This window comes from Ursus arctos, unplaced genomic scaffold, assembly GCF_023065955.2.
Source record: "Ursus arctos isolate Adak ecotype North America unplaced genomic scaffold, UrsArc2.0 scaffold_28, whole genome shotgun sequence".
Taxonomy (NCBI): Eukaryota; Metazoa; Chordata; class Mammalia; order Carnivora; family Ursidae; genus Ursus; species Ursus arctos.
In genome coordinates, this window is record NW_026622963.1 from 33,548,541 (window position 1) to 33,561,635 (window position 13,095).

Genomic DNA, 13,095 nt, shown 5'->3' on the forward strand with positions numbered 1-13,095 from the left:
CCCTTGTAAGTGACAGAGCTTGGACTTGGGGCCGAGCTGCCTTCCAACAGGGGTGGTGGGGGTGGGCTGAATGAGGTTTAGCCCCTCCGGCCTGTTCCCAGTGGACCCTGAACCTGAGCCGGGTTCTGTTCCACCTGACCCTTCCACGAGAGCCTGGCTTGAAGATTAATAGTTTAATCTTTAGTGTCCGTTTCAAGGAAGCTAAATTCCTGTCTGGGGTATTTTATTTTTAGCCGGTTTCAGGAAGGGGAAGCTCCGCTGGCCTGGGGTGGGAGGGAGACACGAGGCCCCGAGCCCCGGTTTCCTGAGGAAGGGCTGCAGCCCGCCATGCGCCTGACCCTGACCCTGGGAGCAGAGCTGGCCAGGCAGCCAGGAGCCACCCCAGTAACACCTTTCCCTTTCCTATGGAGCACTTCTGATGTGTCTGCACCGAGCAAGGGTAGGCCTTGCAATCATGATGAGTGTCCCAGGCCCAGGAGGAGGCCCTCCCACATCCGGGGCACATGCTGCAGCCCAGGGGAGGCCCAGAGAGGGTGCCAGGACCCGGTGGGAGGGCCGGGGAGTCCCAGGAACAGGTGGAATTTGAGGGAAACCTGGGAGGCTGGTGGAGGAGCGGGAGCTTGGTGGCACCGATGGGAGAACCATGTGCAAAGGCTGGTTACACAGACTGCGCCCCCAGGAAGGCAGGGAGCCGGTGCACCTGGGGTTTGGAACCGGGGCGGGGGGGGTTGGACCTGAGCAGGTGGGTGCGTTGGCTTTTTCAGAAGAACCTGGCAGGTCAGAGCGCATGCCTGCGAACCTGGGAGCCGGCTTTTGTATTCGTTTGAGGAAGTGCTCTCAGACCTGTTAGCCATCACGGGGCCTTCTATCAGATCACATCCTACGTGGAACGCCAGTGCACAAATCAGGGAAAGCTGTACTTTTTATCGGCATAAATATAGATATTTAAATGTGTAATCCTTATCTAACGCAGAACGATCACCTGTTGTGAGAGACACAGTCGCGTAGCATCAGGCTTCGTTGATAGGTGGTAACCGCCAAGAGCGACCTTGGCACCTAATTTATTTTTGTGTGTTGCCTTGTTTTTGCCATATATATATATATATATATATTATTTTCCCCCACCTCATTCTCCCCCAGCAATATATATACTTTATAAAAACCAAAACACCTCACTCATATGGTCAAGCCATTACGAATGGTGACAGTGTTTAACACCTCACTGTATGGCCTCAAGGTCCGTGCAAAATTAATTACTTTGGGACCAAAGCCAGGGGGGCTACAGAGTGTGCTGAAGCAAGGTGTGTATTACATTCGAGAGTAGACGGGTTCTCTAAAATCTATTTTTAAAAGAGAGGAATCTTTATTTTTTGCAATTGTAAATCAGCTTTTTTGAAGGACCTCTGGAAGGACATTGTGAGGAACATGGTTTGAGAACCGCGGTGACAATGCCACCTTCTTGTTACAGGTGGGAGGACTGAGGCCAGCAAGGGGGCAGGGCCGATCCAGGATCCCACAGGGTGACAGAGAAAATGGTCAGATACACAGAGGGGTCCCCATAATTATAAGTGTGTCTGGTTCCCAAGGCAGGAGGAGAAACACAGCAGGGCCAGACGCCCCCCAGACTAGCCAAGCCCCTGCGGAATGCGTGTGTGTCTGTTGTGTGTGCAGCCTGAAGCCGGCAGTATTAACGCTCCCTTCTCCTCCTGCAGCGATGCCCTCCTAGCCAGCCGTCACGGGATGGAGGGCTTCATGGACTCAGGGACACAGACGGATGCCGTGGTGGTGCTGTCCTTGGCTCAGGCCGCCGTGCTGGGCCTGGTCTCGGAAAATGAGCTCTTCGGAGCCACCATAAGCGCCGAAGCCTTCTACCCGGACCTGGGGCCCGAGCTGTCTGGGACGGCCATGGGGGAGCCCGGGCCCCCGGGCCCCGACGTCTACCAGCTGGCCTGCAACGGGAGGGCCCTGGAGGAGCCGGCAGAAGAGGAGGTGCTGGAGGTGGAGGCGGCCTTCGAGAAGCACACCCGGCGGAAGACGCGGCCGCCCGTGCGGCTGGTGCCCAAGGTCAAGTTTGAGAAGGTGGAGGAGGAGGAGGAGCAGGAGGTCTACGAGGTGTCCGTGCCCGGGGACGACAAGGACGCGGGCCCGGCGGAGGCCCCTGCCGAGGTGGCCGGCGGCGGCTGCGAGGCCCTGGTGCAGAGCAGCGCCGTCAAGATGATCGACCTCAGCGCCTTCAGCCGCAAGCCCCGGACGCTGCGCCACCTGCCCCGAGCCCCGAGGCCGGAGCTGGACGCGGCCCCCTACGACCCCCACTTCCCCGACCCGGCCCGGGACGGCTTCCCGGAGCCCGGCATGGCGCTGCCCGGGCCGGAGGCCTTGCCCTCCGAGTGCGGCTTCGAGCCACCCCACCTGGCCCCCCTGAGCGATCCTGAGGCCCCCCCCACCATGGAGTCCCCGGAGCCCGTGAAGCCGGAGCAGGGCTTCGTGTGGCAGGAGGCAGGCGAGTTCGAGGCGGACGCGGCCGGCTCGACGGTGGAGCGCCACAAGAAGGCCCAGCTGGACCGGCTGGACATCAACGTGCAGATCGACGACTCCTACCTGGTGGAGGCGGGTGACCGCCAGAAGCGCTGGCAGTGCCGCATGTGCGAGAAGTCCTACACGTCCAAGTACAACCTGGTGACGCACATCCTGGGCCACAACGGCATCAAGCCGCACTCGTGCCCGCACTGCAGCAAGCTCTTCAAGCAGCCCAGCCACCTGCAGACGCACCTGCTGACGCACCAGGGCACCCGGCCGCACAAGTGCCAGGTGTGCCAGAAGGCCTTCACGCAGACGAGCCACCTCAAGCGCCACATGCTGCTGCACTCGGAGGTCAAGCCCTACAGCTGCCACTTCTGCGGCCGCGGCTTCGCCTACCCCAGCGAGCTCAAGGCCCACGAGGTGAAGCACGAGAGCGGCCGCTGCCACGTCTGCGTCGAGTGCGGCCTGGACTTCTCCACCCTGACCCAGCTCAAGCGCCACCTGGCCTCCCACCAGGGCCCCACCCTCTACCAGTGCCTCGAGTGCGACAAGTCCTTCCACTACCGCAGCCAGCTGCAGAACCACATGCTCAAACACCAGAACGTGCGGCCCTTCGTGTGCACGGAGTGCGGCATGGAGTTCAGCCAGATCCACCACCTCAAGCAGCACTCCCTCACCCACAAGGTAGGCCGGCGCCTCTGCCCCTCCCCCACATCCTCCCTAGCGGCTCTCCCGCCCCAGGGGCCTCGCCGGTCTGAGGCTCCTCCCTCTCCTCCTGCTGGCCTTCCATCCAGTGCTTCCCAGAGTCCTGCTTCAGAGCAGGTCGGGCCAAAAGAGATGGGACGCAGATGAACGCGTCCTAACGTTTAGAGCTGCATATTCGTTCGCAGGAGTATTAGGAAAAAAATAACAATTGAAATTCAGGGTGTTTTTTTAATAGTAGAACTTACTTTTTTGAAGTTTTTGAATGAAATGTTGGAGGAACCCCGGCAGGCCCCAGGGAACCCAGTTGGAAAATCATTAAAGCAGCCTGCCCTCCAGGAGCGCGGAGGCCAGGAGGCCACGGGGCAGTGACCGAGACAGTCAGAAGGAGAGAAGCTTTCCTTTGCTCCTTGTTATGACAAAACTGTATCAAAACCTGTGACTTCCCTTTAGGAAAAAGCTTAACTGTATTTCATTTTAAAAGGGAACAGACAGAAGGAAAAATATTTGTGATGGAAAAGGACATAAACAAGGCAGACAGTTTGTAGGGGTGGAAGGTGGAGCTGTCCTTGTCCACTGTGTCCCTGACACATCACTTTGACCCACTGTCCCCCACTGTCCTCCCCTTCCCTTCCGGTCACCAGCCACCCTGCCTTTCAGCCACCGTCACCCCCTCCCAGAGGCCCTTCTGTCCAGATGGAATGAGGCCTCTTGGGTCCCACAGGCTCGCTCGGCACTTAGCCTGCCCCCTCGTTTCCACGCCAAATCCAACCAGCTTCACGTTTTGCAGCTCAAGGTGCAAGAGAGCTCCCTCGTTCCGTAATGGCAGCCGTAGGGCCACTTAGGGTCCAGCCTGCGTCCTCACCTCTCACAGTGGACGCAGCAGTGAGTGGGGCAGCCGGAGCCTGCTGGCCCGAGAATCCAGCCTTCCCTGCCCTGGGAACATCTGCTAGAGCACAGATGACTTGCAGCTTTTTGCAGCTGCTCCCCCGGTCGGTTGGTAAAGCTGCCCACAGTGTGATGTTAAGAAGGATTCTGAAGCAGAGTCTGGGCTCAGCCATAAGAGCAGACCGTGTGTCAAGTGAAACCAGATGACTGACTGACTTCGTGTCTGCTGGGAAGGGAGTGGGAGCCATAAGCATCTTGTGCCATTTTTCTCCTCTACTAAAAATCCCCACGAGTCTGCAAAGTGTTCAAAGAGAAATAACACCGTGACAAAAAACTGAGAACAAAAACCAAAGACCGGTAAAATCGAAAACATCCCTGTCGTCAGCCTAAATTTGCACAGTGTGCACATAATATGTACTTACGGGGTCAGCGCCCCAAGGCAGGGCCCCCTGGTGGTCAGACACACCGTCAGTGTGTCAGGCGAGTGTAGAGACGTGACACACAGCCCCTGTCTGCTAAAAGAGAGACACACACGCGCTGCTGCCTTATAATACGGAACTCTGTCCCACGTAAGCGTCGGGACAGCCCCTGTGACCGCACACACATGACCGTCCCGCTGGGGGTCTGCTAAATTACTGGCTCAGCAAAGAGATCAACTCCCAACATTTGTCCTGACTTTGCTCTCCAGACAATACATCGGACCCCCTGTGCTCACAACACCCTGTCCCGCTCTGGGGGTCACCTCCAGGCCATGTTGAAGTCAAACCAGAGGGTTTTCCCCTGGAATCATTGTCTCCTGGGGCCAAGTGTCCCAATCTCCTCCAATGATAAGAGTCCTCTGAGGGACCTGTTGAGACCAAACATTCCTGGGCCTGCTGGCCCGGCAGCGGCAGGAGGAATCTCCCGAGAGGCCGTATGTGCAGCATGGTGGTGGATTCTTACACCAGGGAAGCTTGGGAAACTCTCAAGGGGTTGAGTGGATGGGCTCCAGGGGGGTTGAGAACTCTTGTATTCAGATCCAAGTGTCATTTTTCCTGCAGCGTCCATACTTTTAATCAGATTCTCAAAGGGCTCCATGAACCCCAAGGAACACTGAGAGCCCACACTGAGGGGAAAAAGACATGTGTGCCCTTGACCTGAGGACGGTCCACCAGGCCGTGGCCCCAGATCCACTTCTTGGCCACAGATCCTGGTGCCTGGCGTGATGCTGGCTTGTCGCAGGTGCCCAGTAAATGGTTGCTGGATGAATGAACGAATGAATGAATGAACGAACGAACGAATGAACACACTTGCCTTGGTGCACAGGTGCAAACCTAGAGGGGCACCTGCCCAGGTGGGCGGGAGACAGCAGGTGTGTAGGTAGGAACTAGAAGTCTTCCTGGAGTCAGTGGCCCTGCCCCAACATTCTCCCAGTGGCTTTCCACAAGTGGTCCCCATCCGGAGCACCCCCTCCGGGAAGTCGCTTTCCGGAAGCTGTGCGTACGCTCGGACACTGTGTGCACACCCCACACACACACACGCTTCCAGAGGCTATGCCCGTCACGTGGCCTGACCATCCCCCCCTCCCCCCTCCCCCGCCAGGGCGTGAAGGAGTTCAAGTGCGAGGTGTGCGGCCGGGAGTTCACCCTGCAGGCCAACATGAAGCGGCACATGCTGATCCACACCAGCGTCCGGCCCTACCAGTGCCACATCTGCTTCAAGACCTTCGTGCAGAAGCAGACCCTCAAGACCCACATGATTGTACACTCGCCTGTGAAGCCATTCAAATGCAAGGTACCCGGCTGCCAGGGCCCCCGGGTTGGCACGACTGCAGCCGCTGAGAGCCGGCCTGGCCGGTGCAAGCAGGGGAGCCCAGTTTTGGGTGAAAATGCCTGGGCTTGGGGGGGTCACTGTGGGCCACAGTGTTCAGAGCCTATACGCTGTTGAGGTGGTATTTTTTGGAGGCTGGGGAAGGGGTGAAGGTCCCTGCATGGCAGGAAAAGTGCAGGCATGAGACGCTGTGGTCCGAGAGCCCAGCCCTGGGTTTCTGGTAACTCCAGCTCGGGGAGAGTGGAACAGTGACCAGCAAGAGGAGGCTCGGTTCTCTGGCTCTCGGGCCTCTGGGGTCACCTAGGAGAGGACAGAGTGAGTGCTGTCCACAGCGAGTGGGATTCAAGCCCCAGCGGGGTGGTGGGAGGGGGCTGGGGTTCAGGGAGGGCGGGCTCCCCGCGGGCTCCTGACGCCGAGCCGGTGTGTTGCAGGTGTGTGGGAAGTCCTTCAACCGCATGTACAACCTGCTGGGCCACATGCACCTGCACGCGGGCAGCAAGCCCTTCAAGTGCCCCTACTGCTCCAGCAAGTTTAACCTCAAGGGCAACCTGAGCCGGCACATGAAGGTCAAGCATGGCGTCATGGACATCGGCCTGGACAGCCAAGGTGGGTGGGCCACGCACAGGGGACGGCGCAGGAGCGGTCCCGTCACGGCATGCTCAGGAGCCTCCTGTCCGGTCAGGGGGTGGGGGAGGCTGGCCAGGCCTGAGACCTCGCTGGGGTGGGCTCCGGGCTAGGGAGGAGAAACCCTGGAAGATGGTCCTGGTGCTGACGACAGGGCCTTTGTGTAAGAACAAAGGACTTCAGCGGGCTCACGTAAATAATGATAAATAAAAAGCCTGACTGATACCAATCCAGTGCTGACTGCGTGCCAGGCCTTTATCAACTCACGTGCTCCTCACAGCGAGCTTGGCTCTGCTAATTATCCCCATCCTACAGATGCCAACACTGGACAGAGAAGTTAGGTAACTCAGGGAAGATCACAACACCCGGGGGTGGGGGGGACAGACGCTTTTATGACTATGACAGTGACGTTAAAAATAAATGTTGGCTGGGAAAGGAAGTAACAAAAGGGAAAAGGGCAGCTGAAGAGATGAGGGAAGCCGGGTGAGGTCCCAATCCCCAAGTGTACCATGGGAGGGTCTGTGGACAGCCCGGGGGAGCTCTGAGCTTCCCAGCAGCCAAGGCAAAAAGTGTGTAACACAGTCCATCACGCTCTTCACAGTGCTTGCCAAAGAGAGTGTAGGCCATGCATTCAGGGGAGGGGCCTCACCTCTGCAGTTGGTAGTCGTTTCATAGGCTGGTGTTGTAACATCCCTAAGTGTGAGCGATAGCCTGTCCCCTCCACACTCGTCAGCTATGGAAGAACATTAGTCTCTCTGGCCGTACTGAGGGGAGGAGGGACTTTAGAGATTCTACTGGAGGAAAGAGTTGATGGCGCCTCAGGAAGGCTCCCTGTACGGTCTAGAGCTAGTTGCCTGCCTGGCGTGCCTTCTCAGACAAAGTAGCAGGGAACAATACAGGTGAGTTGACTTGCCTGGGTGACGTTACTCACTAGCAGGCAATCAGATGTTGGGGGCTGGCTGCAGGAACCCTGGTTTGGTTTTGCAGCAGCTAACCAGTGAGTGGCCTGGGTTTTCTGGCAGACACGGGTGTCCTCAGTTTTCGATCTCGTGAGCAAGAATCCCACCCTGTTGCCTGCATATGGGTGCTCTCTGTAGCCCCTTCCAGCTCAGAATGTGGTACGAGAACCAACAGTGTCAGCATCACCTGGGGTCTTGCTAGAACTGCAGAGTCAGCCCTACCCCAGACCCGCTGAATCAGAATCTGCATTTCAGAAAAGATCCCAGGCGATCTGTTTGCCCGGTAGAGTTTTAGAGGCATGGAAGCGCAGTGGTGTTTCAAACTTCCGTATGCATTGGAATCACCTGGAAATCTGTTAAAACGGCAGGGCTCCACCCCCGGAGCTCCACCCCCGGAGCCTCTGAATCTGTAGGTCTGGGGGAGGGTTGCAGAATTTGCATTTCCAGCAAGTTCTCAGGGGATACCAAAGCTGCTGATCAGGGACCTCACTTGGAGAACCTTTGATCTGGACTCTAAAGGTCTAGTTCTCAAACTTGGCTGTACAGCGGAAGCACCTGGGGAATTTTTTAAATGCTGGTGCCTGAGTCTCAACCCCAGAGAGTCAAATGTAATTGATCTGGCACGTGGCCTAGGGTCAGCACTTTAAAGCACTTTAGATAATTCTATATGCAGTGGGGTTTGACAGCCATAGTCTAGCAGACCCCCCCCCCCCCCCCATGTAACTAACCCACCAGGAGGGACCAGCGCAGAACTCGTCCTTTTGGAAACAGCTGTCCCTGCACACCTTGCTCCCAGGGGGTGGTGAAGGGACATGCTCTTTCTGTCTGAGGTCAATAACCGGGATGCATAGGACTGCTTTCTTCCTGACTGCGGCAGATGACAGGCAGTAAAGGAGTGACTGGCACTTGAATGGCTGGGACCCAAGGCAACCTGCCTCTCACATATAACCTTGGTCTGAAAAGCTCAGGTTTCACACTTATGCCGGAGGAAGGCAGGGTACATTCTAGATGGAACCATCTAATAAATTGGAACTATAATTTGGGAGGTGGATCAATGTCCTTGTAAAAAATGGTACGTATTAGCTTGTTTTTAATGTTTAGTCAACTGTACCATATGAAGGTATGGCACTAGGATTTGAGGAAGACAGAGCCTAGTGTCTTTAAGATTTGGAACAGCTGACCTTGTTTTATAAAGTCAGGAAGATTCACAGTGTGTCAGATGCCCTGGGCATGAGTAATAGACACCCCCCCCCCAACTCGGACTAACTTAAACAGTAATGAAATAGATTCAGAAAGGACTCGAAATCCAGGCCCTCTTCAGAGTTGGCTGATTCAGCCCCTCAACAATGACACCAGGGTGAGGCTCCCTCCGTCTGTTCACAGCATTAGCTCTGATTTTCCTCATGGTCACAAGATGGCTGCCATTGCTCTTTCAGGGCAGTGTGCTCTTCACGGCTTGTACACAACCAGTGGGAGAGTAAGAGCCTCTTCCCTTTTCTCTATGAAACCAATGAGAATTGTGTGAATTCAGAGAATTCACAAGCAGGCCTCTCCTCATGATTCACTGGCCTGGATTCATTCCTGAACCACTCGTAGAATTGCCCTTAGACCACTGATTCTCAACTGAGGGTGAGTTTGCCCCTTGGGGACATTTGGTCAAGTCTGGAGACATTTTTGATTGTTGTACCTGGAGTGATGCTACTGGCATCTGGCTGGTAGAAACCAGGGATATTGTTAGCCATCCTACCATGTACCCCCACAGCAAAGAATTATGGCCCAAAATGTTAATAGTGCCAAAACCCTGCCATAGACTTATTAGGGCCGCCCCCTTGATTGGGGTCTGTTTCTCCCCAAAACACATCACTTCTCTTAGGTGCACAGGGACAGAACACACACTGGGGCTCAGCCACAGCCCTTGCCAGCCAGCTACCCAGGGTCGCCAGATCATACCCTGGGCTTCCCTCCTTCCCATGGAAGACAGCCCCAGGCTGGAAAGTGGAGCTTTCCATCTGGCTTTTGTTCTGATGCTAAGAACTTTATAGTAAGATTTCAAGTTGGTAAAATTACAAGAGGCCTCTTCGAGTTTTTGCCTCGTGCATCTCTGTTGACCTACCTTGGGTGTTTGTCCTTGAAGAGCAAGACCAAGGAGACCACTGGGCAGAACCGGTTTAAAGCACTAAGGCTGGTAGGAAGCCAGAGGTTAGAAAGGGCTCCCTCCCGCCTTTCGAGGCAGAGCAGCACAGTAGATGAAAACAACAGCACTTGCTGGGTGCCCTATGGCAAGTTGATTAACCTCTCTGAACTTCCTTTTGACCACCTCCAAGGGATTGCTGTGAGCATTCACGAGACGGTGTATGGGAAGTTCGGGCATGCAGTAGGTCCTAAATGAGTGGTGCGTGACATAGTGCAGCAGGCTTCCGTGTGGCCAAGGGGGCCAATGCGAAACACTGCAGAGAATGCATAGGAGGGAAACAAGAGTTCAAGGCCAGGCCTGCGCCCATCCCCCCACGCTCCCCCCCGTCCCCCCCTTCCAGCTTTAGCGCTCGGGTCTGGTGACACATTTGAGAAGCCACAGGAGCCTGGGGCTTCCCGGCGCAGGAAGGAAGAGAGGCCGAGGAGAATCCTCTGGAAGCAATGACTAGGAAGTGCTTTCTTGACAAGGGTCCTCTGCTTCCGTGTATAGAAGTGACTGGCTCTTCCCGGGAGGCGGCATCCGGGCCTGACTGTGCCCCTCTCTTGCAGACCCCATGATGGAGCTGACAGGCACTGACCCCTCCGAGCTTGACAGCCAGCAGGAGATGGAGGACTTCGAGAACGCCTACGCCTACGCTGGTGTGGATAGCAGCGCCGAGGCCAGCGTCCTCACCGAACAGGCCATGAAGGAGATGGCCTACTACAACGTGCTATAGCACAAGCCGGGCCGCCCGGAAGGGGCGGGGAGGGCGTGGGACGTGGGGGGAGACCCATGTGCTGCGGGCTGCACCTCCCGCGGCCGAGAAGCTACTGCCCCACTGTCCCGAGCCCTCCCCTCCCGCCGAGTCGTTTGCACCACTAGGGACTTTTAGACCAAATGGAGACTGTACTACTGGCCTCAGCTGTGAACCAGGCACAGGCCGCAGGCGTCTGGGGAAGGAAGGAGAGCCCGGGAGGCCCCGCTCTGGGTCTCCTCGGCCTGCTGCTGTGGGAGGGTGGGAGAAATGCTGGTGGGGGCCATCTGGGGACAGGTCACAAGGGCACACGGTCCTCAGGTCTCTCCAGGCCCAGCAGGGCTGCGGCAGCCAGTGTGGGTAGGGCCCCCTGATAGCCCCTCAGGGGTCCTGGCACTGGAGGAAGACAGAACTTGAGCCTGGCCTTGTTTCCCGCTGGACCAACTCCTGCCTCCAGGGATGTTTGAGCTCCTGTGCCGGCCAGCACTGCCCCCCACCCCGCCCCCTACCAGCCCCGGGGCTGCGAAGAGCCCCTCCCCACCCTGTCCACAAACAGCCAGGCAGGGCCCTCTGCCTTCTACCTCCTGGTGCCTCCCACGCTCTCCGGGAGCCAGGCGTGCACGCAGCCCCGGTCCTGGCCTCAGGAAAGCGGGGTGTAGCCCAGCCCCCAGCTAATGCCCTCTCCGGCCAACCCCCAGAAGGCCCCCATCTTCCAGCGGTTTGAAAGTGGGTGTCCCTAAACTGGATTCCAACAGATGTCCTCCAGTTCCTTGTTGAATCGGTCACCGCACCAGGGTCCCCTGACGTGAGCAGAGCTGGGACGTGCCTTTCGCTGGGCACAGGCTAAGACAGAGGCCCCTCGAGTGAGGGGCAGGGGACCGAGAGGGGCTGTCCTCAGAGGAGGCCAAGGACCACCTGGGGGGCGGCTGGGGTGTTATATTATTAACAGGTGTCCATTTTGAGGAAGCGGACAGCCAAGAGTCAACAGGGTCCCAAGAAGAGCAACATAGTTAAAAAGAAAATGAAGACCATAGAGAAAAAAAAAATTTTTTTTTCTGAGCAAAAGGGGTATTTTGAAGGTAATTTATTTTTTTTTCCTTTCCAATTCTGTGTCGCCTATTCTTTTCTGATGGAGATCATTTTCTTTTTCCAAATCGAAGCTCCCTCGTGTGCTGTGCGTGCTTCGTGCCTCCCCAACCTCGAGCGGCTGGCCAGGCGGGGCTCAGGCGGAGGGGAGGCTGCTGGCGGGAGCCTCGGGCTGGGGCGAGAGGCGGGAGGCAGAGCCGGGCAGGCCCTTGGCCCCTGCCCGGCCCCTCTGGCCGGTGACTCGCGCAGCACCAGCCACCGCAGAAGCCAGAGTGGCTTGATTCTGCTCAGCCAGCAGCTCGCTCCCCTGCCTGCCCATTCTCATGGCCTCTGTCCCCACGCCAGCTCCTGCCCCGGGCACCGAAGCCAGGTCCGGGGCGTGAAAGAGCACATTCGGGAACGGCTAGGGCACCCAGACTCCTTGCCCACTCGCCTCCTGAGGCCTCGGTGCGGAGGGGCAGGCAGGGCTGTCCCCAAAGGCGTGAAGGCGGTGAAGCCGCCAACTTCAGCCCGGAAACCAGGAAAGGAGGGGTAACAGCCGGGGAGGGGTGGGGGGGAATCAGTTTGAAATGCAGCTGCCCCCAAAGCTGTATCCTTAGTGAAGGAGCAAGCCAGGCTTCAGGGTGGCTGTCATCAGGACTGAGGGGAGGACAAGGTGGCCTCGGATCAGGCAGCCAGGTGCCCCTTCCTTCTCTGCTAAAGCTCCCACGAAGAGGCAGCAGACAAGAGGGCTGGGGGCTCCCAGGAGCCTTTCCCCTCCAGAACCCAGAGGGCCCCCCCCCCAGCCCCCCAGGTGCCCGCCATGATGACCCTCAGGTGGCAGTGACCCCGTCACTGTAGAAGACATTTTCTCCTGCTGAGCAGAAGCCTCACCCCCTGCAAACTACCTCTTCCCACAATGTCTTTCTCCCCTGGTACCAAAAAGAACCCTGTACCTCCTCCTTCTCCTCCTCCTCCTTCCTGCCAGTGCAGTGGCCTTGGTCATGGAAACCCAAGGGAGAAGGTCTGGGCCCCAGGGTGGGGCTCTCCTTTCCTCCCCAGCCCCGCCATCAGCACCGGCCCTCTGCGAGGTTCGATACTTGAACGCCCCCCTGCCCTGTGCCTTGGACCCGGGCAAAGCTAAGAGAAGGAAACAGCACAACTCACAGATTGAGCTGGGGGGTGGTCTCGGCAAGGCTCCTGTCCTCACCCCTCCCCTGACCTTTCAAGAGAGGCGCACACGCGGCCTCTTGGGTGACTTGGAAACTCCTGGACAAATTCCATCCTAACTTATTTTGACGTGTATACAAACCAACTGTTTAGAAATTCCACTTGTGCAAAGCCCTACTGTGTTTTTATGTTCCCATTTAAAAGAGAAGTTTACTTAGCAATAATTATAAATAAATGAATATTCTTTAGCAAGGTGACTGTGAGTCCTTCTTCCCCTGGTTCTTGAGGATTTGGTCCTCACCCCTCCCCCACAAAGAACTCCCAACAAGGCTTCCCAACCCTGCACAGCCGGGGGGGGGGGGGGGCGGTCACGAGGGGAAGAAACCCAGACCATCCTTGGCATCTGAATAGCCACCTGCAGGGCCAGGCAC

At 57.2% G+C, this 13,095-nt stretch overlaps 1 protein-coding gene across 2 annotated transcripts in view; it reads left to right on the forward strand.

Moving 5' to 3' along the window:
- The window catches only part of ZNF710 (zinc finger protein 710), a 64,301-nt gene extending 51,387 nt beyond the window's left edge, over nt 1-12,914 (forward strand). For both annotated transcript variants that reach the window (XM_026510477.4, XM_057303631.1), the window contains exons 2-5: nt 1,713-3,204; nt 5,692-5,883; nt 6,351-6,525; nt 10,245-12,914. In XM_026510477.4, the coding sequence (XP_026366262.1) occupies nt 1,741-3,204; nt 5,692-5,883; nt 6,351-6,525; nt 10,245-10,411 (1,998 nt within the window). In that variant the 5' untranslated portion in view covers nt 1,713-1,740 and the 3' untranslated portion in view covers nt 10,412-12,914. The remainder of the gene's footprint in view (nt 1-1,712; nt 3,205-5,691; nt 5,884-6,350; nt 6,526-10,244) is intronic.
- Nucleotides 12,915-13,095: the final 181 nt, after the last annotated feature.